Here is a 24,514-nt window from a genome sequence, read left to right on the forward strand (position 1 = left end):
GTGAAAAAGTTCTATTTTTATTTAAAACATTTTTGATTTGAATGTTTATTAAAATTCAACAAACTGCTATTCGAATACTGTCTTTAAAAACTGCAGTTAGTACAGAAATACAGTAAATGACAGGACTACGGATATTACAAAAATAATCTAACAAGGCATATAATAAAAAAAGTCTTTGAAAATATAAATAAATAACATTGCGGAAATTTGAATCTTAAATGATATTTACAGTTTTTTTTTTTTTTTTTGTTAGCCTACTGCAGTAGTGCAGCAACAGTGTACGTGTACAGTAGTCTTACACTACACTACACAATATCCTTGGTTTTGTCTCAAGGCATGATGTCATTTTGCCAGTGTGACCTTTGATATATTTTGACACATTTCTCCACAGCCCTTGCAATGTCTTCAGTGTGAAAGCAGCGGTGGAACAGACAAAGTATGCTGGATACCCCACACCTCTAGAGACTGGATCTTGAAGCATCCCCTGCAGAGAGGTGGACTCTCAAATGTATCACAGCGTTCAGAACTGCCAGCTGTCAGATCAGCCCGCAGGTAGAGCGCATGGCCACCGTCGCCACCTACAGGATAGGCCGCAAGTAAAGGTAAAGGAGTGTATACACAACATTTCGTCTACATTAAGGAAGAGACTGTTTTTCCCAGTAATGTTGACACATAGGCAATGTTCCAGCATGTTTGTAGGTGAAATTTGCTCACAGGGTATGCAAATATGAAACCTGAGAGGCAGCCATGTTGTTCATGATAACAATAGGGGATAACTGAGCCTGAAATATAGGGGTGAATTCAGGTTGATTGGTATATTTTTCCCAAGTCATCTCAATGTCAAAAAGTGTCCCAATCACCCTGAATTCACCCCTATATTCCTTCACACTTCACATAAGTTTTAAAAACAAGTCTTTTGTGGGAAAAAAGCTCACCAATAAAAAGTGTCTCATCATCTCCTGCCATGAATTTGGCAGTTGACAATGTGCAGAATGAAGCAGACTCGTATCTCTGGTCCTGGGAGGTTGCACTTAGTCTGTCAACACAAGTGTTTATTCGAGAGCTAGTGGAGAGAGTTTGATCCTGAGAGGAATCACGTTTGTCAGACATCCCAGAGATCTGCAGCACTGTACGCTGGTACCGCTCCATTCCTGGTCGTAGCTGAAAAGTTGATTTGTGATTATGAATTAAGTAATCTACCTCAAATCAAATTCTGGTGCATACAATGCAACGTCAAGTACAATTTACAGCACAACAAATCAATTGAATTAAATGGCAAATGAAGACTTACTCACAGTGAAAACAAAGCACTCTCCTGTGCCAAAGAACTTCAATCCCTTTTCATCGCAATTCTTGTGAGCCCAATCAGAAGACAAGAAAGCTCCACAAATCTGGGATGACATGATCAAAATAATGTAAATGTAACAAAATATTGAGATTTCAGCATTTATGTAAGATTTTGTACAGCTACACTCTAAAACAAGATGGTTCTTTAAAGGTTCTTTACACATAGTAACAGTATTTAGAACCATATTATCCTGAAGAACCATTTTATGCTAAAATGGTTTTTGTGTTAAAGTTTAGGGCTCTCTATTTCCGCTTTTTTTTTTTTTTTTTTTTTTTAAGAAAATCATTTCAAAGCCTCATTATTGATTTTCTGGAGTCTAACCATCTGACCCAGACTGTCATGACACACTCTCAACAGGTACTTGATGTCCTTCCTAAAATGTTTATTAATTTTAATTCTCAAACTGTAACTGCCAATCGTGTCTTTTTTCTCTTTTCGTTTTTTTTAAAGAACATGTATGAGACCAGCTCTGTTCAGTTAAGGATACTTTTCTCCTCATCTTTACTAGTAAGCAAGTAAGTGACAAAGATGACTTGAAGATGACGCATTACTTTTTATCATTTATCCTTTTAGCATTGTAAAGGGCTTGCATACTGTCCATATACAATGGCTTTCGGCCTTTATATACTTAATTTTACTTAAACAAATGGATGAGACACACTGCAACTCTAAACTGTGTATTTCTACCCAGACAAATGCTGTAATAGCACAACTTCATCATCTGCAGAGAGAAACTGCCACTCAATTACATCAAAATGCACACATAAAGACATAAAAACCTCATAGAGGATTGTCAAGACATTTCACTGGAACTTCATTACAGCCTTTGTTACATTTATTTTGTTTCTTCTTCGTGTTCACTGACAATTACCATTTATTATTTGTATTATTTATTAATTTTTGCTGCAATTTCCCATGTCAATAAAATGTACCTAATTGGCAAATTGCTGCCAGTCTTTTTATGTAAGTATGTAAAACCCTAATAGAGGCTGCAATGTATTATAAGACTTGGTAGACCGAAGGGGACCAATCACAATAAGAATAATATATAATAATTTATAATATTAATGAAAATAAACTATTTTTCATAGTTTGAGTTCTGTTTATTTGTTCTGAGTGTATTTCTCAAAGAGTTTTAATTGTGTTCAGTTCATGTTTCCTCATGTGTCTCATTGATCCGTTTCACCTGCTGTCTCCTCATTAGTTCTCATGTGTTTGATTCTGTTATCCCTGTCACCTGTGTCTTGTTAATCATCCAGTTAGTTCCTTTGTTTGATCAGTGCATTTGTTTCAGTCTGTTCTTTGTCAGTTCCCTATTGTGTTAGAGAATGTTGTGTTTTACTGGTTGTTCTGTTCTTATTTTATAGTGAAGAGTGTTTTTGTTTAGTTATTGTTAATAAACTTTTTCAGCTGCACTTAGATCCTGCATTTCTCCTTCGTTTGCAACCACATGTGACAGATGGTGATGGGTAACAGCTGGAGGTGATCAGTGATTGTGAATGAGTGATTGCAGACAGTGAGCAGAAGGAGGGATGATGGGAAATGTAGTTCAGACAGAACTGGTGACCGTGACAGTACTTCCCCCTCCCAGAAGGCCCGACCTCGCACCAAAAAGGAGTCCAACCAGGGAGGGTGGGCCGTCACCAACCAGGGAGGGTGGGCCGTCACCAACCAGGGAGGGTGGGCCGTCACCAACCAGGGAGGGTGGGCCGTCACCAACCAGGGAGGGTGGGCCGTCACCAACCAGGGAGGGTGGGCGGGAACCAAAAAGGAGTCCAACCAGGGAAGGTGGGCGGGAACCAAAAAGGAGTCCAACCAGGGAAGGTGGGCGGGAACCAAAAGGAGTCCAACCACCCTATTAACCTGTCAGTCACCTGCCACAGCTCCAGGACACCCGCCCCGTTTGGACTCCTTTTGGCACAAGCTCACGCCTTCCGGGAGAGGGAAGTACTGTCACGGTCACCAGCTCTGTCACATGTGGTTGCAAATGAAGGATAAATGCAGGATCTAAGTGCAACTGAAAAGGTTTATTAACAATAACTAAAAACAAAAACACTCTTCACTATAAAATAAGAACAGAACAACCAGTAAAACACAACATTCTCTAATGCAACAGGGAACTGACAAAGAACAGACTGAAATGCATGGCTTAAATGCAGTGATCAAACAAAGGAACTAATTGGATGATTAACAAGACACAGGTGACAGGGATAACAGAATCAAACACATGAGAACTAATGAGGAGACAGCAGGTGAAACGGATCAATGAGACACACAAGGAAACTGAACACAATGAAATCTCTTTTAGAAATACACTCAGAACAAATGAACAGAACTCAAACTGTGACACTATTATTAAGAAGGTTCTTTATAACACATTTAAGGTTCTATATAGCACTTTTTAAAGCATGGTTCTTTATAGAACCTTATTAAAAAAAGGTTCTATTCAGCACCAAAAAGGGTTCTGCTATTGTTACAAGCTAAAGAACCCTAATCTGGCACTGTTTAGAATTTTTTTTTTTTTTTTTAAGAGTGTACAGATTAATATAGACATACCTCCTCATCTGTAGTTTTCAAGAGTAAAACAGTTGGATCATGCCCCTCAACCTTGGAATAAAACCTAGTTTTAAAAAAAAACATATTTTGAGATTTATGCATATGAAAAATAATATTTAATATCATTAATATTATTCACATTGATATTTATAAAAAATAAATATTATTATATTAATGTTATTTATATTATGGGTCATGGGTTGTTGTTTAATGTATTTCAATCACTTGGATATGACCTCTTGATTATGAAATGAATGTATTAACTCTAATAATTAATATTACTATTATTTATATTATCAGTAATGATGATGATGACAATTGCAGTTTAAGTTTAAATATATTTTAAGCATTTATTATCATTAATCATTATTTATGATTTATGTAATTAATTCATCTTCCCAAATTATTAGGTTATATTCATGGTATGATTGATGTGCATGTGCCTGTGTAGAAATAACATACGAGGAGAGTCTTCTGCCATGAACATTTGTACAAAATAGTTGCACAGGACTGAATAGAGCAAATCGCTCTGGAATCCAAGCCCAGACCACCCTCATCTCTGTTTCAGTCACTACAGAGGAGCTGAAGTTCCGAAAATCCATTGCTTGGTATGAACTAGGAGATAAAAGATAACATTTGTTGCAAAAAAAAAAAAGAAAAAAAAAAGAGTTTTATATGTTATAGGAATTCAGAAATTCTTAATATATATATATTATTGACATCACAAACCCCTCACCTCTTATTGTGGATGTCCTTATGAATTAGTGCGTGCTTGTTGGCATTGAAAAGATAAGTTAGTTCTTTGCGTGTGGGCAGCTGTATTTTAAAAGCCCTCTGAAGCAGTTCGTCAATAGTACTGTGCCGTGCCACATTCTGCACAAAACTCTTAATGTCTTGTCTGAAGTCATCAACGTGGGCCACTCGTGAGGACACCGAGACTTTGTAAAGGCTGAGTAGAGCAAGAGCTACACGGTATAAAACTTTGTAGCCCTCCATTAGATAGACATCCAGCACTCTGATAGCGTATGTAAAAGGTAGATCGGCAAAGATCCACATGATCCAGTCAGAGTAGAACTCAAACAGGTTCTGGTGAGAGCTAGCTATTAGCTTCCGGATCCCCCTGCAGTATTTATTGGCAAGATCACCAAAGGTCATGCATGAAGCGCGTGAAGTGAGGAAAGTCTGGTCAATGTAACGCTTTTTAGAATCTGTGTAGGTCACCAGGGAACAAATACTGTGGAAGCACTGGGCTTCATCCTCACTGAAGTGCAAGAGAAGGGACACCAGAGCAGGCAATATGGGACAGAAGGTGACATCAGGAAAATGATGATTTATGCAAATGAGAATTTTTTTCACTGAATTCAGTCCTGCTTTATTTAGACAGTATCTGGGAATTTCTCCATCCTCCATAAACTTTGGGAAAGGGTGTGTGCTTGTTTGAAAATCCACAAAGAGCTTCCCAACTAGGCCATGGTAAGTGTCCACATCAGCGTTGGTGGATGTGGTCTCGATGTTGTGGATGATGTGCTGGTAAGCCTTGGCTCTGAGAGTATGAGGCATGGACCAGAATCCTGTACGGCCCATTGCTTTGAGCTCATAATGGTCACTTGAGAGGATCTTCCGATAACAGATGGCCGCCTCTGGGTAAATCTTTTCCCAGTCTACATACTGACCGTATTTCATCCTAGAAGAAGAGCTTATCTCCCAGTTATCCACCTCAGAAATGGTCATCATGGGTACACCCTTTAAACTTCCTTTGTTTCCTGTTTAAATGATGAAGCATCTTTCAGAACCAGCTGTGACAGTATCTTTGGTATGTTAAAGTCTAAAAAAGCTGCAGCACTAATAATTTTATAATAGTAATATTATAATTATTATATATATTCAACCCAAATGTAAAAATGTAATTTTTACATGATGTCTTGTCATCTGACACTTCAGAAATGTCTCAATTGGGATGTCTATAACAATGTGTACTTATTATTTTGTCAGTTTTATCAGTTATTAGTTGGATATTGCTTTAGGCTGGGACTCTGCATTAGGGATACACAATATATATATCGGTAAATATTGGTTATCAGCTCATATTATTTTCAAATGAAAATTACCCCAAGCTTTACTCACCCTCAAGCCATCCTAGGTGTATAAGACTTTCTTCTTTCTGATGAACACAATCAGAGATATTTTAATAAATATCCTGACGCATCCGAGCTTTATAATGGCAGTGAACGGGACCAACGAGTATGTACGTACGTTGAATTCGGACGTCGGTCTAGCGGAAGCTAGATATTTTACTTCATAACTTGTTAAATATGATTTTTTTTGCACAAATGCATCGCTTCGCTTCAGAAGGCCTTTATTAACCCCCCAGAGCCGTGTGGAGTACACGTTTATGATGGATGGATGTGGATACTCGTTGGTCCCACTCACTGCCATTATAAAGCTCGGACGCGTCGGGATATTTATTAAAATATCTCAGATTGTGTTAATCAGAAAGAAGAAAGTCATATACACCTAGGATGGCTTGAGAGTGGGTAAAGCTTGGGGTAATTTTTAAATCCTTTAAAGAATTTTATAAACTGTCACTAAGTATATTGGGTTAAATAACTCATTTGATTTGCAAGAACTCAAAAAAAAAAAAAAGTAAACTAAAAATTTTATGTTAATTGCTATCAAAAGGTATGAGTTAGCTAACTCAATACTTCAAGTTAGGAGCAACTAACATGTATAAGTACTACAAACTCAAAACTTGATAGTTCTGCTTACTTAAAATTGGGAACATCATAACTCATAACTGATTACCTCAAACTTTTTGAGTTAGCCCAACTTATTTGGGTTTAAAGTGAATGTGCATGCTTATTTCATTGCTCATTTCTCATATTTTTACTTTCAGATACTCAATTAAAGTTAAAAACTAATAATTTAATAATTAATTTCACAAAAACCAAAATTAATATTTCACTGTACTTTATAGTAATAGTTATGTAAGTTGTGATATGTAAATTCACTCTTTGAAAATTTATTCTGATTTGGAAAATGTATTTTCCAAATTATTAATGCAATTAATGCAATTATCATTACAATTAACTTTCCTTTAAAAAAAGCTCCTACTTTTCACCATGATAATTATCCATATATGCATTATTTTGGGATATAAAGTTGTGTGCATTTCAGGGCTAAATTAATGGGAAATTAAATTAACTGTACACAGATGTGTTATATTTGTGATTATTTATGATTTTATCAATGCTGGCCAAGTGCTTTAAATGTGACTTTTTTTTTTATAAAGGTAAAAAGATCTGACTCACGCACCTGCATGATCCTTGCTGGCCCATTTGCTTGAGTTTCCTTTAGGTCTTTTTATTGGAGGCTTTGCAGTGATACATGTCCCACCAGTGTTTCTTTTCCCATCCTCACGGTGTAGTGATCTTGATCTTGGTCTGAGAGCATTGCATCTGCTAAAATTACCTGGTCCCTCATCATCTGTGTCACAAGCATAAAAGGATCTTGAACGAGGTCTAGTATGGCTTCTGTCCTTGTCAGTTTCTCCCGTTGAGTGTTTTGCCTCACTAGAACTGTAAAGAGATCGAGAACGTAGTCTGCCACAATTTGTCCGGTCTGCAAACTGTGCATTACTGCCACCCTCCACATTCCGGACATTCACATTTGTGGAGCCAAAATGGGCACATGCAACATTTGAAGTAACCTGAAGCATGGCCTCACCAATTCACATAACAAAGACTAAAAAGTGAAGTTCACAGTAGGTTTGTTGTTCTCTTTGTGATGCCCTGAGACACCTGGGTTTTGTTCAGATGATGTGACAGTCAGGTGATCTGCTCAGGTGGTTGTAATACTACTGTGTACACAGTGGAAAATTTCTGACTGCCTCTGTAATTTTTTTTTTTTTTTTTTTGTCTTAGCAATCAACTGTGAATACTGGAGTATAAACACTTACGTAATAAAAGCTATGACATAACATAGCAATGGTACTAGTAATTTAATACATATAATAAATAAAGATATACACACTAGGTAATAACTTAAAAACAACAATTATATATATATATATATATATATAACTTTTTTATATATACAATTATTTAACATGTTTTTTCAGTCATATATTTTTGTGTAGCAGAAGCCATAACATCATTGTTACAGGATCAAACGCATATGGATGTATGACAGAAATATGGTTGAAAATACATAACATCTTTTTCAAAACATCTTTATATATGTATATATACACAAACCCAATTCCAAAAAAGTTGGGACACTGTACAAATTGTGAATAAAAAAGAAAAAAAGGAATGCTATGATGTGGAAGTTTCAAATTTCAATATTTTATTCAGAATACAACATAGATGACATATCAAATGTTTAAAATGAGAAAATGTGTCATTTTAAGGGAAAAATAAGTTGATTTTAAATTTCATGGCATCAACACATCTCAAAAAAAAATTGGGACAAGGCCATGTTTACCACTGTGTGGCATCCCCTCTTCTTTTTATAACAGTCTGCAAACGTCTGGGGACTGAGGAGACAAGTTGCTCAAGTTTAGGAATAGGAATGTTGTCCCATTCTTGTCTAATACAGGCTTCTAGTTGCTCAACTGTCTTAGGTCTTCTTTGTCGCATCTTCCTCTTTATGATGCGCCAAATGTTTTCTATGGGTGAAAGATCTGGACTGCAGGCTGACCATTTCAGTACCCGGATCCTTCTTTTACACAGCCATGATGTTGTAATTGATGCAGTATGTGGTCTGGCATTGTCATGTTGGAAAATGCAAGGTCTACCCTGAAAGAGACGACGTCTGGATGGGGGCATATGTTGTTCTAGAACTTGGATATACCTTTCAGCATTGATGGTGCCTTTCCAGATGTGTAAGCTGCCCATGCCACACGCACTCATGCAATCCCATACCATCGGAGATGCAGTCTTCTGAACTGAGCGCTGATAACAACTTGGGTTGTCCTTGTCCTCTTTAGTCCGGATGACATGGCGTCCCAGTTTTCCAAAAAGAACTTCAAATTTTGATTCGTCTGACCACAGAGCAGTTTTCCACTTTGCCACAGTCCATTTTAAATGAGCCTTGGCCCAGAGAAAACACCTGCGCTTGTGGATCATGTTTAGATATGGCTTCTTTTTTGACCTACAGAGTTTTAGCCGGCAACGGCGAATGGCACGGTGGATTGTGTTCACCGACAATGTTTTCTGGAAGTATTCCTGAGCCCATGTTGTGATTTCCACTACAGTAGCATTTCTGTATGTGATGCAGTGCCGTCTAAGGGCCTGAAGATCACGGGCATCCAGTATGGTTTTCCGGCCTTGACCCTTACGCACAGAGATTGTTCCAGATTCTCTGAATCTTTGGATGATATTATGCACTGTAGATGATGATAACTTCAAACTCTTTGCAATTTTTCTCTGAGAAACTCCTTTCTGATATTGCTCCACTATTTTTCGCCACAGCATTGGGGGAATTGGTGATCCTCTGCCCATCTTGACTTCTGAGAGACACTGCCACTCTGAGAGGCTCTTTTTATACCCAATCATGTTGCCAATTGACCTAATAAGTTGCAAATTGGTCCTCCAGCTGTTCCTTATATGTACATTTAACTTTTCCGGCCTCTTATTGCTACCTGTCCCAAATTTTTTGGAATGTGTAGCTCTCATGAAATCCAAAATAAGCCAATATTTGGCATGACATTTCAAAATGTCTCACTTTCAACATTTGATATGTTATCTATATTCTATGTTATCTATATTCTATAGTGAATAAAATAAAAGTTTATGAGATTTATAAATTATTGCATTCCTTTTTTATTCATAATTTGTACAGTGTCCCAACTTTTTTGGAATTGGGTTTGTATATATATATATATATATATATATATATATAATATCGTTTTGAACAGCATTGGCATAATCATCAAGAAGCAGAATGTTCTCAAAGGCTGTTATAACACCTCTATATGAAATGTATTTACTCCTTTTGTGTTTGGAAACATAGAAAATCTTCTTGAAATGTCACAGAATGTTGATACCAGACACATTTTAATGAGTGTTTTTCCAGGAAATCCAAAAAGTCTGTGCTTCTTGTTTTCAACACACTGTTATTTATTCAAACATACATATGTTTGGATGTGAAACAAATTGGTGAGGCTTAAAATGGGGGCTAATATCATTAAATAAGATGCTAAACCTGTTCTTTTTGTTAGAATGTTACATGTTAACACACTTAGGTTAAGGTTTACCTTATAAACATTGTGCTGCTTCATATTAAGTGTGATTGCAGTCAGAGAATGCCATATGAATCAAATAAAATGAATGTAATGATCAAAGTAAAATTCACATACAATGCTTTGCTGTATTTCCTTGATAAAAGTGGAGTTGCTTTAAAATACAGTTTCAAAAGAAAGAATAGTATGTGCAGTAAGCTACAGGTAAATGTGTTTTTTTTTTAATAATTATTTTCAATAATGGACACTTTAGAATAAGGTTGACACATTTTGATTTGTAAGATAAAAATGTTGGAATGCTCAAATACTCAATGCAATTGTCTAGATTAATCATTTAATTTAACAACTGACAGATCAGATGTCAGGACAATTCTGACAAAGACATGAACCAGTTTTGCAAATGGGTTTGATGTGATGTAACAAAAGTAGGGCCAGTGCAAGAGAGATCCACAAGAGAGATGTATGACACAGAATGTAGAAATCACTTTTAATAAATAACAGGGACAAATAGGCCTACAAACATAAACGTAACGTTAACACGAGACCATGAACTGAGGAAATCTGTAGGCTTAAAGGCACAATATGTAGGATTTTTGAAATAAAATATCCAAAAACCACTAGAGCAGTGTTATATATTTTTTTGACTTGTGTATGTACATTATCCCAAATGTTTCCAAGAATGTTTAAATTCAGAGAAATAAGCTGTTTTTAACCAGGACATGGAGATATCCAACTGTCCGTGCGTCGCCTATCAGTGACGTCATACCCGCGTTACCCTCAATTTCTGATTTTATTTTGTAGAAACCATGGAAACACCAAAGACGCTTTAATATATTACATGGTTTATTAGACAAGGGAACAACTGTTTGGTTACATTTATAGACAGAAAACGAATTATTGTTATATGGCTCAACACGTTTAGTCTTATTGTTTAAATCTAATTTTCTTGATTTTCCGCAAGTACCATGCTTTTACCATGCCTCAGAAAAAAAACACTATTTTGTCAAGTAGCTAACATAGCATAATCAGATGCAGCTTTATGTTTAGTAACAGTATAATACAGCATTTTCTCCATCATACAATATGTTTGTATTTAATTGCATGCCATTTATCAGCACAAGCCATCCAGCATTCTAAAATCGATCTAGCTTACTGCAGTGTCAAGTGTCTCACAGCGTTCGCTCGGCAGCATCTCTAATATGATAAAACAGCGCTGCATTACCTCATACGCTTGACCGGAAGAAGCGGAAGTGGCGACTGTGGCATAATAAAAGTTCCTGTGCTGTCGAGCCGTGTGTCGCGATCATCTCTCATTAGCAATCGTTCCAGCAGTCTCGTTCAGCTCCCACAGCACTCGGCCCCGCTCTGCTTCATACTACAGTAACGTTAATTATCTCATCCATGAACATGATTTCTGCCTGAGTCCTGTCCCGATTCTTTTCCACCTGTGAGTTGAAGACGACATCTCCCAAGATTCCGCGCTCAAACTCGCCATCATCAAGCTACGCCTTTGTTTTGAATAGGTGACCTCTAGCGGTGAAAATTCTACATACTGTGCCTTTAAATACACAAAGGATGATAATTAATAGAGTGGGGAACGGGTGAAGACTAATCAGAAACCATAACAAATGAGAAAAACTCAGGCAATAACAGTGATAATGAAACTAAACAAGAAAGACAGGTGAAGACTAATCAGAAACCATAGTAACAAGCAATAATTTAGGCAATGACGATGAAAATAAACAAGACAGTGAAACTAAACACGATTGTGACACAACTTCCCCCTCCTGCTGAGATACAGTCCAATCTGAGGGGAGAGAGGGCGGGAGTGTGGGGGCTCTGGAGGAAGACGAGGAGCAGGCAGAGGAAGACACCACTGAGACAATGATCAGGGGGGAGATGAAGGTGGGAGAAGCCAGGGCGGAGACAGGAACAACCAGAGCAATAACGGGAGGAGCAGGAGGATAACATGAAAGACCACGGTGGAGACGATGGAGGGAGGAGCCATGGTGGAGCCTTGGTAGGGGGGCCAGGCAGAATCATAGAGATGACTGACTGAGGTGGATACGATGGAGGTGGAGACCAAGGTAGTCCAAGTGTAGGCGTGTGCTTGGCAGACTGGGGCTGAGATGGTGCTAATGAGGACAATGAAGGAACTGGAGGAGCACAGTGGAGACAGAGGAGCACGGGAAGGAGGAGCACGGTGGAGCCAGAGGGGTGAAAGGTTGAGGCGCAGCAGCTGGTGGAGCCAGAGTGACAATGGACCAAGGTGAAGCCTGAGGGATGACAGTCCATGGTAGAGCCGAGAGAGCGTTGAGCCAAGGTGGAGCCGATGGGTCAGAGAGCTGAGGTGGAGTCCGGCCAGGACATGAAGCCAGAGTGATGATGGACCAAGGTGAAGCCTGAAGGATGACAGTCATGGTAGAGGTGGAGTCCGGCCGGGACGTGGAGGCTTGAGGAGGAGCTGAGGGATCCATGAGTCAAAGCGGGTCTGATGAGTTGGAAGCCCCTGGCAGATCCGTGCAGCATAGCTGAACCACTGGAGGAGCTGAGAAGCTGAAGGGAGACAGCGGAGATGAGTCTAATGAAGTGAATGGCTTTGGCAGTAGAGGAGGAAGAGGGAAGCTGGGCGGGACCATCCGCGATGAAGGAGACTTGGTACTGGGCTTAACCCCTTACCATGCCACCCCTATTTTGGCAAGTGGGGCATAAATGACATAGCCTACTCAAAATTAAAAGGTTGCTGCTCATAAATCATTCTGGATAGACACATAATCAAAATATATTTAGAAAGCTGACACTTGGGAGTTTACAGTTCAAGACTCAGAATTACTCAGACTAGCTTATACACTTTTATTAGGCAACAGATACATTTGTAGAGGTTCATTTCAAGCATTGCTGTCAACACGCAGTACTGTAGTCACCAAATGACGATAAAGGAAGTAGACTAATCAAACTATTCAAATAAATTTTAAAGCCTCACAAATAAAAAAAGCTAAACACATCAGAGTAAAAAACTGAATTAGCCTAGACTAGCATAGGTTATTCGCTCATGTTTGCTCTGCTGTAGGCTATCCTTACTATGTTACCTATTTATCTGAATGCATTTAATCAATCAGGCAAAGCAGCTTAGACGATTTGTTACACAAACTATGCATTTTTTGAACATTTGAATTGTTGCAGTTTATGCCTAATATTGAAACTTTTATTTCCTTATCTTCGAAATAATTCATAAACACTTGTGATTTGAGGAGCGTGCACTAATATTTTCAGTTCCATTCGTTTGCGTGTTGTCTCAAGGACATGCCCACAATAGTGTCATATCATGAATATTAATGTAAGCGCCACCCAGTGGAACAAAGTGAACGTGAGTTATTAGTATCTCATTATCAAATGTATTTATTTTTTTACCTTTTATTTTTTATTAAACTTCAAACAAACAAAGTCAATGTACAGTCAAAACTACAACAATACATATACACATAGAAAAACAGACTGCCAGGGGGGAGGCTAAACATTATGTAAATATATTAAAGGACTCACAAATAGAAAAAGTTTTATTTGCTTTCTTATTATGTGAATGAATTGTTACCGAATGAAGTCTGTCTGTTGGAGGCCACCGTCTGACGTCATGCCAAAACAGGAACTAACACAGCGCAGTTTGTTGATGTGATTTTGCAGTGAGTTTCTATATAAACGCTTGTTATAACTGAAACAAAAGTGCCGCAATATGTCACAGGATTTCTGGTAAGCATTTTATACAGTTATCGTTTATTGACATCTGAGGTCTACAGTCAGTACAGTAGAGTTAAGAAAACTCAATTCGCTTTTTAGTTCGGTGGGTCTGTAGCAGCCACATCAGCTGGGACTGAAAACAGCTGTTTTAATTTCCTTTATGGCTCATTATATCCCATACTTTAGTAAATTACTATGTATTTGTGTACATATATGTGATTTTTAAGCGGCGAAAAAACACGTAAAAATGTTGCCAGGCTGGTTAGCTGAGACTTGTGTCACATGATTGTGTTGATGACAATCTTGTGATTAAATTACTTGCAACACACATTTTATGATCTCCTACTATTAGCATAATGTCATAGGTGTAAAATTGTTTGACAAAACTGCCATTTTTGTTTTATTTAGGTTGCAGAATTATGATGCAGCTTGTCGGCTGGCTCAAGAAATTGCGGAAAACATCCATGAAAGAAACAGACAGCAGAGAACTGGAGGAAATCCAGCCAAGGTAAAGACAGGGTTTCATTCTTCATAATTATGTTAAAGTTGAGCCCTCTGTGTCAGTGCTCTTTATGCTGTAATGTCTCTCTTGTGTGTCTGTCTCTGTAGCTGAACATGACCCTGAGAGCATCATTACAGAAGCTCAAACAGAATATAGCACAGCTCAGGGAGACGCTGAATCGAGCTGCTGCTCAAAGGCAGATGTATCCTTTTCAGAAAAATGAATACTAATTTCATGCACAAATCCTGAGAGTGGAATCCAAAGATGTTGAGAGATAAGTATGTTGTTGGGTCATTCTACAGAAACGTCCACTTTTCTGTCCCTAGCCTTTACAGAAATATTACACTTGAAAAACACTTTAGGATTACAATTTTTTTTATATTTTAAAATGAAACAATATGTTATTTGAACAGTTAAACCTTCTTGAGCCATCAATGGGGCAATATTTGTTTTTTAATTAATTATAAAAATTCCAACCAACACAGAAGTGCTCGTCCCCACAGTCATGTACAGAGGGAAAGTGCTTTATTTTGAGGTCAGAAACAGTTTTTTCTACCATTTAAAATACAATAATGTATACATAACTATCAAATATATGATGTAAATGACATTAAAAACAAAAACCAATGCTTAATAAATATTATGAAATATTTAATCAAAGTACTGGTCCCCTGAAGTTGTGTCACTGGTGTTACCTTTAACAAAAATCTCTTATTTTTGAAATAAAAAAATCACACTGATGACATCACTTGACTTCCTATTTCCTGAAGATCAATGAAGAAAGGCCAATGGAAAGTACACTATCTCTTTTCAGTTATCAGAAATTTTAATTAGAAAATCATAATTTCATATGAAGCTTTTAGTTGAAGTCACTGGTATGACCTACTTTATTGTTAGGGAATTTTAAAAACTAGAATACAAATGGATTAAACTACTTAAAGGATTAGTCCACTTTTAAGTAAACTTTTCCTTATAATTTACTCACCCCCATGTCATCCAAGATGTTCATATCTTTCTTTCTTCAGTCGAAAAGAAATTAAGGTTTTTGATGAAAACATTCCAGGATTATTCTCCTTATAGTGGACTTCAATGGTCTCCAAACGGTTGAAGGTCAAAATTACAGTTTCAGTGCAGCTTCAAAGGGCTTTAAACGATACCAGACGAGGAATAAGAGTCTTTTCTAGTGAAACAATCGGTCATTTTCGAAAAAAATGTAAATGTATATGCTTTATATAAACAAATGTTCGCCTTCTAAGTGCTTCCGTCAAAACCGCATTTCCGTATTCTCCAAAAAGTTTACGCTGTATGTCCTACGCCTTTCCTATTCTACTTACGGAACGAATGCAGCACCAGTTACATTTTTTCCGTAAGTTGAATTATCAGGAAAAGTTTATTTGAAAGTGGACTAATCCCTTAATTTAGTGAGTATACCATGATTGACAACGAGTGGTTTGATACCTTGCAGCAGCCATTTTATAAAATGCATTTTTCATGAAAATTGGCACTGGTGTTACCTTTTTATGAAAATTGTCACTGGTGTTACTGTTTTTTGTCTGTCACATTAAATAAAATGTGTTATATGTGACATGATGATAATTTTACATAATTGAATTCTGCTACACTTAAGAATTAAGATTGAAAGGATCGCATCATTACTTGTTTATAACTGTTTTTCCAATATTTTCATTATAGCAAATACATGGTTGCGCAAATGAACTAACATCATTCAATCACACTATTAACTAACCTGATTAAAATAAATAACACATAATCTTATTTTTTTGCATTATCATTATTTTTCTGTAAATGACTGCATGTGCTGAAAAAATTGAGAAATAATATTTTATAAAAATGTTTAAAATTGCCAGAGAAGTAAGGTAACACCAGTGACAAAAAAAATGGTACATGCAGTCTTTAAATAAATGCACAAAAAAAAAAAAAAAAAAAATCATTAAGCTGTCATTTATGTGTATTCATAAAGTCAAAGGGTAAGCTAATAATGTGGTCTAAGTTTAAATGTTAGAAAAAGAAATACATCTTAAATACATTTTAAGACATCTTGCCATACCAAAAGTGGATGTTTCTGTAGAATGACCCTGATATATTTTACTCCAGAGGAAGAATGTGATACATCAACATTATAATCATATTTGTAATCTGTTAGTTATTTTTTGTGTAGGGTTGGTTGTGTTTGTTTTGAAGATTCATTAAATGATTGTTCATACAAAAATAGTTTCAAACCCATTTTATTTGGAACACAAAATGAAATTTTCACGCTCATCCTTTCCAAACAACAGTGCAAATTAACTCATCTTTCAAGCTCTAGAAAAGAAAGAAAAAAGCAAACAAACAAGCAAACCCTGTAATATATTCCAAGGGTTCTGAAGTCATATGATAGAGGAATAGGTCAAACTGAATTTATTATTTATTTGCTGATTATCATGCACTCCAGAGAGCTGGTAGCTCAAGAGCAGGATCAGTCCAATTAGTCAATAAGTGTTTTTTTTTTTTTTTTTTTTTTTTAAATGAAGCAGTTGATATGGCTCATGAATCAAGTTCTGGAGTTCAACGCTTTATGGTCCAGTCACAGAGGTTCTCAATCTTTTTTGTTTTTGTTATTTAAGGAGCTCATAGCTGTAAAAAAAATCTTCAAATTTTTCCTTTTATGTTCCACCGTATTAAGCTTACAGATTAATATTACATGGAACTGAGCAAACAAACACAAAATCTTCATATTAGGGTGAACTTTCTTTAATATAGAGGGGAAAAAAACTGTGATTTCTCATGAACACCTGTAGGTGGCAGTGTTTTATAATAAACCAATTGCAGTGTGGTCAGAAGTAGTTCTGCTTTATTTTTGTATTTAGAAAGTACTAGCCTTAAACAAGTACAAGAAATAAACGTGAATGTTATGTTCATAAGTTGTAGATGTTTATGATGATTCAGCCTTAACTAATAATGCTAGAATGCAAGCTGAAGCAGACAGAAGACAAAACCTTGTTGATGATCTTGCTACAAGAGAAACAAGACTGAACGCCTCTTTCAAAGGAGACATCACAGAAGCCGAGCCATCAAGGTACATACACATACTGTGTGAATGTTGACCAATGAATTTGAATGGATAGAAAGTAGTGATCGGTTGATATATTGGCATGGCTAATTACATATTATATTTGCAAAATTTATTTACTAAAATGAAACAAATTCAGTAAACATTGTGTTGTGTTCATTTAATTTCAGCAATATTTTATACAGTATCTTTTGTTAAATTATATATCTGCGTTATATCAATGTTACCAGCATCAACCTTTTGAAAATATAAGTCATTTTGTTAAAAAAAGTCAATCATACCAGGAGTCAACAGTATTTTTTTTTTCTCAATATTTGAGATATTGAGATTTTTATTTAAATATCAAGCTTTCTTGTCCACATTATTTTGTTCATTAAAAATATATTTTCTGTTTTCCATAAATGCCATAAATTCATAAACACACTATGATGCAAAACATTACTGATTGGTTTGTACATTACCTCTCAAACGTGAATTTTCAGCATCATTAATCCAGTCTTCAGTGTCATATGATCCCTCAGAAATCATTCTAATATGCTGAATTGGTGCTCAAGAAGCATGTCAAATGCAGAACAGTTGTGCTGCTTAATATTTTTGTGGAAACTGTGATTTTTTTTTTTATTTATTTTTTTTATAAATGATTCTTTGACTAACAGAGTTCAAAAGAACAGCATTTATTTGACATAGAAAACATTTATTAACATTATAAATGTCTTTATGGTCACTTTTGATCAATGTAATGCTGAATCAAAGTATTAATTTCTTAAAAAACATTATTTTACATTATTAAATTATTTTGTTGACAAATCAGCAGAATTTATAACAGAAAGCAAAATGTCTATATGTTTGCAAGGCATAATGGATGCCACTGAAAATTGTACATTCATTAATCTTGTACAACGCAGCAGTGGCCTTAAAGAGGAAGTGACTGATCCAAATGACTGCGTCAACTTGCCTTGGCCTTAACTCTCTCACATTGGTCCCGGTCCAGCGGACCATCCTTTTTGTTGAGGACTGTAGGTTGATATTCACCTTAATTTGAAAAGTGCTTGCCATCTTTCCTGCTTGGCCTTGCAGTAGTGTACCAATGTTGAGTAACTTTATGCCAGAAATGGTGTGACCTGTGCTAAAACGGAAGTCTGTGCACACTCTCTGAGGGCTCCAGTTCAGCTTTACTGCTCTGCTGATCAGAGTTGAGCCTTGAACCTCCTCCTTCAGGACTGTTTACACTTCCCTACTCTCCACTGCGCTCACATCCTCTCTCTAAAATACACCAATCAGAGACTTAATGTGTCACCGCCAATCTCCTGTGCGCTTATGACTCATAATCGAAATGACAGCTCTGGAGCTGAACTCTTTTAGAGAAATGAGATGGTCGTTATTCAGATTTGACCTTCTTGATCCAGGTTACACGGACTAGGATAGGAAGACAAAACAACCTGCTAATAAAAAATTCAGAATTCTTTTTTTTTTTTTTTTAGCTTAAAGCTCCATCTGTCTGGATTACTCTCTTTTCTCTTCGCTTAGTTTAATACAGGATTTCGACTACAACTAGAACTTTTAAAATGTGTTGTTAACATTATAAAAATTATAAATATTAGATAAAAAAAAAAAAACTAAAACTGAAATAAAAAATAAATTAAAGTTAAGTAGAACTATATATAAAAAAGGGATAGATACCCAAAAATGAAATACCTATCATCATTTACTCAACCTCATGCCATTTTGAACCTGTATGATATTTTTCTTCTTATGTGGAACATAAAAAAGATACTTTGAGTAATGTCTTTTGTTTAAACAGTGGAAGCCAATGGTAACTGAAACTGTTTGGTTACCAATATTCATCAAAATATTTTATGTTCCACAGAAGAAACAAAGTCATACAGGTTTGGAACGACACGAGGGTGAGAAAATTGACAATTTTAATTAAAATTAAAATCTAAAAATTAATCAAATATTAATAAATACTATAATTGTTAAATAATACTAAAATAAAATCTAAAATAAATAAATAAAATAAAATAAAATCTAAATTAAAATTAAAATCTTAAAATTAATCAAAATATTAATAAATACTATAACTGTTAAATAATACTAAAATAAAATCTAAAATAAATAAATAAAATAAAATAAAATCTAAATTAAAATCTAAAAATTAATCAAATATTAATAAATACTATAATTGTTAAATAATACTACAATAAAATCAAAATAAAAAAATAAAAAAATCTAAATTAAAATTAAAATCTTAAAATTAATCAAAATATTAATAAATACTGTAATTGTTAAATAATACTAAAATAACACTAATACAGGCTAATATAAAGGCTTTGTCATTTACAGGAAACCAGATCAGTTTTAATAGAGTGGCCCTTTTGATTCAGTGGGTGATAGAGGCTGAGAAGAAGGTATTTAGTTACTATCTCTGATTAATAAAATTAGGGGAATTTGAGAAATCATTTATAGCCCTGATCCTTTTTTTTCTACCCGTCTTTGTGGACTTAATCCTCTAATTCCTTAACATGGGAGGGCTAAACTTTTATCTTTATAGGGCCCGTTCACGTCGCACTGCTACGCTGTGCACACATTTAGCTAAAGAGCACTAATAAATTACAGTCATTTGATCAAGTTTTTAATACTTAAGAATTTTTTATGAGGGTGTTAGCCTGGCAGGATTTTTAGGGCCTGGATTCATCTTACTGTGTGGTCTTTGTCTGCCAGTGGGGGTGTTAGTTTTGCTTCAATAAGCTGAAATACCATTTAACTTTTTTTCCATAGGGATAAGACCAGGCTTATGGCATTCGCGAAACAATACCTTTGTTGAAGATTAACCTCTAATCAAGCACAAAATGACATACCGCTCATTTGAAGATTCAGAGTCCCCGACCCGGTGCCCCAACCCTCCTCCCCCAATTTCCTCTCTTTTATATTTGATCGTAATGCACAAAGTTGTAATTAGTTAAATAGGGCCTCTAAGAGACGAGGTCTGTCTCCAGGTCTCGCTCCAGTGTGATGCCTCGTCTGATTAAGTCTGCGGGCTCTGCGGGAGGTTAATTGGATAAGCGTTAATCCTCACACCGCTGAGATGGAGCGGAGGAAGTGGAGAGGGGCTGGCGCAAGCTACGAGTTGCCAAACATGTCAGAAAGATTAGTATCCGCCGCTGACCACTTGTCTCGCTGGCCAGAGGATTAATATAGGCTTGGACTTGGACAGAGACGATGATTCAAAGGCGCTGCTGGACTGGCTTGGTACGTTTGTAGATCAGCAAGGTGGAGGAATAGGGAAGAAAGAGGTCTAACTCACCAAGCGTGTGAGATGTAAACTTCCTCGTTTTGATGAGAATGAGAGGAACAGATCCAGCTGAAGACTCTTCAGAGGTTAGCGACCCCTCGGAACTCAAATGAAGCTCCACTGATGCTGAACTAACCGAAAGAGAAGGGCCATTGTCAAAAACTAGCGCTTATAGTGAGAGGAAGTCATTTGGGTTTTACTCAAATACCTTTTTTTTTGATATGCAGTTTCACCTTAACCTTCTTGAACAACTGCATAATCCTCAAAGGAAACATTAAAAAAAAAAAAAAAAATCCTCAGTATAAAAATGGTTATAAATCTTTTACGTGTGGGTCAATGACATATAAGAGTGTCCACGATAAAGAAGAGGAAAAATCTTTTAAAAATATAATTTAAAACACACATGCCAAGTTCTTAGAAATGTACTCTTTGTATTCATGTTGGATTCATATAGTTTTGGCAAACATTTATAGCATTTTCAACTACAGTTTCAATTTAATGACTATAATAAAAATAGAATGTAACCATCAAGTAAAAAGTATTTACATATTTGTCTTATACCTTAAACATCTTAATCATTATTTTCAAAAAGTTTTAAAAAAAATATATATATATATATATATTTTTTTTTTTATACAAATATTATTAACTATTAATTCAAAAATAATTACTGGAGTTGCACCATATGACAGTTTACAATCTAAAACCTTGCCTTCACTGTAAACCCTAATGCTCAAAATAATTATTTAATATGAGTAGGACAAACTTAAATTAAACAAATTAGTTCAGTCAAATTAACTTTTATGAGTGTTTAGCACTTTCTTTTTCTTTCAAATTCACACAACTGATATATTTTAAGTAAACTGAACTGTTCAATTGTTTTGAGTTTTATAAACTTATTTATTTTAATTTAGATGAACTTAAGTTTAACTGAAACTGGGCTGGGATTTATATTTCCTAGCATGCTTTGCCCATGGCACTCAAAAGGGAGAGTAAATGCTAAAATTATGTTTTATATAAAGTTTTTTGTGCAAGATTAATGTTAAGTGGGAGATTTAATTGTGATTAATGGTTTGTTATGCTAATTTAGAAGAGTGTCTGTTAATGTCGGTTTTTGGAGGGTTACCATCATGGTGACAAGTGGTGTATGTGGCTTGGTTTGAGAGCAAGTATGTTAAATGCTTTATATTCCTGCACTCATTCAGCAAGTGCTATACCATGCTATTGTTAACATGTTAGCAAATTAGCAAGTTAACATTTTCTGAATTAGCTTGTTATAGCTAGCTAATTTTACATTAATAAAAATGTTTGCATTGAGGTCACGTGATAAGTCAAATGTATGAGTGTACTCAAACATTTCAAGTTCAGAACAATTAAAATGTATGAGTAGTACAAATTAAAAATCTGACAGTTCTGCTTACTTAAACTTGGAATTTCTTAACTTAATTTTGAGGAAACTGATTGCCTTAGTTTTTTTTTTTTAATTTTGCCAACTTATTCGGGTTTACAGTGTTATATCAAAAAATGTCAAAAATGACTGTGTGTGTCAAGGTCAATAAGTCTTTTAAAATATCAATTTTAAAAGACTTATTGACCTTGACACACACAGTCATTTCAAATAATTATTAAGCAAGCAGTGAAGTGGTTTTCTAAAAACCGAATAGTAAAATATTATCCCAAACTACTTAATATGGTTTTCTTTTCAAGAATTTCATTCTTTTAATGAAGCTTTGCTCTTCATTATATCAGGACAGTTGTACTATCCAGACATCAAATTGATTTGTAATCACTGACATGGATGGATTTACGACAGACATTTTTACTTAATCCTACCTTCAATATAGTCTCTGAACCCACAGGATGCAGAACACCCGTGCAAACTAGTGACCGGCTCATAACTGCGCGATGCTGAGCGCTGATAGCTTTTCCAGAAGAGCCTTTAAACTTCACTTCTCTCTCTGCGAGCTGTCCAGGAGCCTTGAGGGGAACAGGTTTCATACATTAATCAAAGAAAAGTGCAAAAGCACAACGCAGTGTCTCCACAGGATAACAGGCCACTTCTCGGTTTGGCACGGCGCTTTGAAAGCTTGTATAAAAGCCAGAGGCGGTTCATATGCTTTGTGTCCTTGTAACGTAGGGTATGAAAACTCACTCTCCGGGCCCAACAAAGTGGAACCCATATGAACAAATAAACAGAGGTCTCTGATCTTACAAGGTCCGAAGTAGGGGATGTTGTTTGCTATTTTAGAGGTAAAAAATAGAAAGGTTATTTATTCTGAAGGCACATGAGTGCTACAGATGTGAGTTTGGTAGAAAGAGCCTGTGGCTCTTGAACAACTCACGGACATGCTTCGAAGTTTATTTACGTTTGTAAAGTAGATGATGTGTGTCCATTTGATGTGTGCACATAGCTGTTGATTGACAGTGCATGTGGAATAACTATAATATTACACTGTGTATGTAATCTAGTTACTGTGTGTGTATGTAATGAGAAAGTTGACTTTGTGTATTACAGTGATGACTGCTGTATGCATAAATGCATACGTACCCATTTATGTTTTATTAAAACAATAAGCTAAAAGGGGCTGTGTGTTACATTAGAGTTAAATTAAGAGTTAATTTGTAACAGTAATATAGTGCATAATTCGCGCTTTTCCACTGCGTGGTATCGGCTCGGCTCGGCTCGGTTTGGTTCGGTTCGGTTCGGCACGGCACGGCGCGCTTTACTTTCGGTTTGCTTTTCCATTGCAGTTTAGTACCACTTCAAAGTGTGTGGGATTATAGACTGATCATATGGTTGTGCTGCCTCTACTGCCGTGGATGCGCTCCTCGTCTATCGAGTCTGCACCTTGTCTACTGACCACAATACAGCCATTTTTTTTTCAAGTTGTGTGCGATGGTCATTTAAAGCAAGTTGTTTAAAAAAAAAAAAAAAAAAAAAAGTCGCAAGAACAAATGATACCGCGGTGGCTGTTAATGACTATTTTTAAATCGTGTTTCAGAGCCATACTGAACCATACTATGCAGCGGAAAAGCATGTTTGTCGGTTTCCGTAAAAACAAACAAACAAACAAACAAACAAAAAAACATTTGTGCTGCTTAATAGGAAATGTTTCTTGAACACTAAATCAGCATATTATAATAATTTCTGAGGGGTCATGTGACTGAAGATTAATTACTTTAATGACGGATTAATGACTGCTGAAAATATTAAAATAAAAAACTGTTATTTTAAATTGTAATAAAATTTCACAGTATCATGTTTTTTTACTGTTTTTGGATTAAATAAATACAGCCTTGTTGAGGCTTTTAAAAAAAAAAAAAAAAAAATCACACCGACCCCAAACTTTTGCACAGAAGTGTATATTTAACTAGAAGTTTTTATGTTTTTAACCAGTGGCTATAAGTTTTAGTTACTTTATGTAAGCAATAAGGTACGAGAGGCTGTGCTGTAACATGAATAAGTCACGGCTGAAGGGCGTTGTTAGGCATGATGCGAAGCAGAGTGCCTGCAACCCCTTCACCCATGACTTATTCACGATACAGCACTAGCCTCGAATACCTTATTGTTTTTACAAAACGGTTACCACACAGTACACATTAAAGCCAAAAAATATGTATCAATGCAATTTTCATGAAGTAAAATCACTAAAAGCCTTCCTTCCACCAGAAAAAATAGTCCCTGACCGTGAACAGCAACAGAAGTTACATTATTACGCCATTAGATGGCGGCAAAGACTGTTTTTATGAGTGTGTCAGTTAGTAGCAAA

General features: G+C 35.9%; 2 protein-coding genes across 5 annotated transcripts in view; one reads left to right on the forward strand and one right to left on the reverse strand.

The window, feature by feature from the left end:
• On the reverse strand, positions 1-7,949 carry LOC127514931 (TBC1 domain family member 24-like). 2 transcript variants are annotated; one of them, XM_051898203.1, is made up of 7 exons: positions 7,217-7,949; positions 4,641-5,667; positions 4,367-4,519; positions 3,905-3,968; positions 1,296-1,391; positions 936-1,161; positions 1-578 (listed from the first exon to the last, which is right to left on the reverse strand). In XM_051898203.1, exons 1-7 carry the CDS (start codon positions 7,617-7,619, stop codon positions 406-408), a joined length of 2,142 nt encoding a protein of 713 aa, XP_051754163.1. In that variant the 5' UTR covers positions 7,620-7,949; the 3' UTR covers positions 1-405. The 2 variants fall into 2 exon arrangements, with proteins under 2 accessions (XP_051754163.1, XP_051754164.1); XM_051898204.1 differs by lacking the exons at positions 4,641-5,667; positions 7,217-7,949 and having other exon boundaries at positions 4,367-4,632.
• A 5,792-nt stretch (positions 7,950-13,741) lies between these two features.
• stx8 (syntaxin 8) overlaps positions 13,742-24,514 on the forward strand; it is a 65,824-nt gene continuing 55,051 nt past the window's right edge. For all 3 annotated transcript variants that reach the window (XM_051896712.1, XM_051896713.1, XM_051896714.1), the window contains exons 1-4: positions 13,742-13,892; positions 14,289-14,388; positions 14,490-14,584; positions 17,348-17,458. In XM_051896712.1, coding sequence (XP_051752672.1) covers positions 13,876-13,892; positions 14,289-14,388; positions 14,490-14,584; positions 17,348-17,458 — 323 coding nt within the window. In that variant the 5' untranslated portion in view covers positions 13,742-13,875. The remainder of the gene's footprint in view (positions 13,893-14,288; positions 14,389-14,489; positions 14,585-17,347; positions 17,459-24,514) is intronic.

Source organism: Ctenopharyngodon idella, chromosome 6, assembly GCF_019924925.1.
Source record: "Ctenopharyngodon idella isolate HZGC_01 chromosome 6, HZGC01, whole genome shotgun sequence".
Lineage (NCBI taxonomy): Eukaryota > Metazoa > Chordata > Actinopteri > Cypriniformes > Xenocyprididae > Ctenopharyngodon > Ctenopharyngodon idella.